The sequence below is a fragment of the Trichoplax adhaerens genome, genomic scaffold, assembly GCF_000150275.1.
Source record: "Trichoplax adhaerens TRIADscaffold_7 genomic scaffold, whole genome shotgun sequence".
In the NCBI taxonomy this organism is placed as follows: domain Eukaryota; kingdom Metazoa; phylum Placozoa; class Uniplacotomia; order Trichoplacea; family Trichoplacidae; genus Trichoplax; species Trichoplax adhaerens.
Window position 1 is genome coordinate 5,428,931 of NW_002060949.1, and position 836 is coordinate 5,429,766.

General features: G+C 37.2%; 1 protein-coding gene across 1 annotated transcript; it reads left to right on the plus strand.

Moving 5' to 3' along the window:
- Nucleotides 1-219: 219 nt before the first annotated feature.
- Nucleotides 220-624, plus strand: TRIADDRAFT_58420 (uncharacterized protein; the record flags this gene model as incomplete). The annotated part of the gene is made up of 1 exon (XM_002114165.1): nucleotides 220-624. The coding sequence occupies one exon, from the start codon at nucleotides 220-222 to the stop codon at nucleotides 622-624; it is 405 nt and encodes a 134-aa protein (XP_002114201.1).
- Between the last annotated feature and the right edge of the window lie 212 nt (nucleotides 625-836).

Genomic DNA, 836 nt, shown 5'->3' on the forward strand with positions numbered 1-836 from the left:
GCGTTTGCAAGAAAACGCCACAGTTGGAAGTTTTGCCTGAGAAGGAGAAGAAGGCGCAAAAAGCAAATCCAAAACGTCGGGGAGCTAAATTATCGCATTGATTTAAGCCAATATCGATTGGAGACATCAAGTCTTGTAGTTTCTAATTGAATCTATACGATTCCTATCGACGAGTGTATCGATATACTGAAGAGAATAGAGAGGAAAGTACTGTAAATCATGTTTTATGCTCATTTAATCTTATCTAAGAAAGGCCCTTTGGCCAAGGTATGGTTAGCTGCTCATTGGGATAAGAAGTTAACCAAAGCTCAAATTTACGAAGCGGATGTCAAATCATCTGTAGATAGTATTAAATCACCTCAAGTCAAGATGGCACTCAGAACAAGTGGTCATCTCTTGCTAGGTGTAGTACGTATCTATTCACGCAAAGCCAAGTACTTATTGACCGATTGTAGCGATGCATTTGTCAAGATTAAAATGGCCTTTAGGCCAGGTGTTAACGTCGATTTACCAAAGGATAGTGAAGAAGCAGCTGCCAACGCTGTGACCTTACCTGAAGTTTTCCATGATTTCAACCTTTTAGATGGCAATCAAAGGTACAACAGTTCATCTTTAATCGGATAACACGAATAGCTACAACGGATAAGAATAAACTTAAAATTAGGCTAGACTCGATTTAAAAAAAAAAAATGGATGCAATCAGTCAACTTTTGTCCAAATGTTGAAAATGTCCTCACTACACATTACAACTGCCATTTTCTGTTGAAAATACTCAATACAGTATGAAGAAAATCTCACCCTATTCTTACCATATTCAATCATTTTTAGTTGAAAAT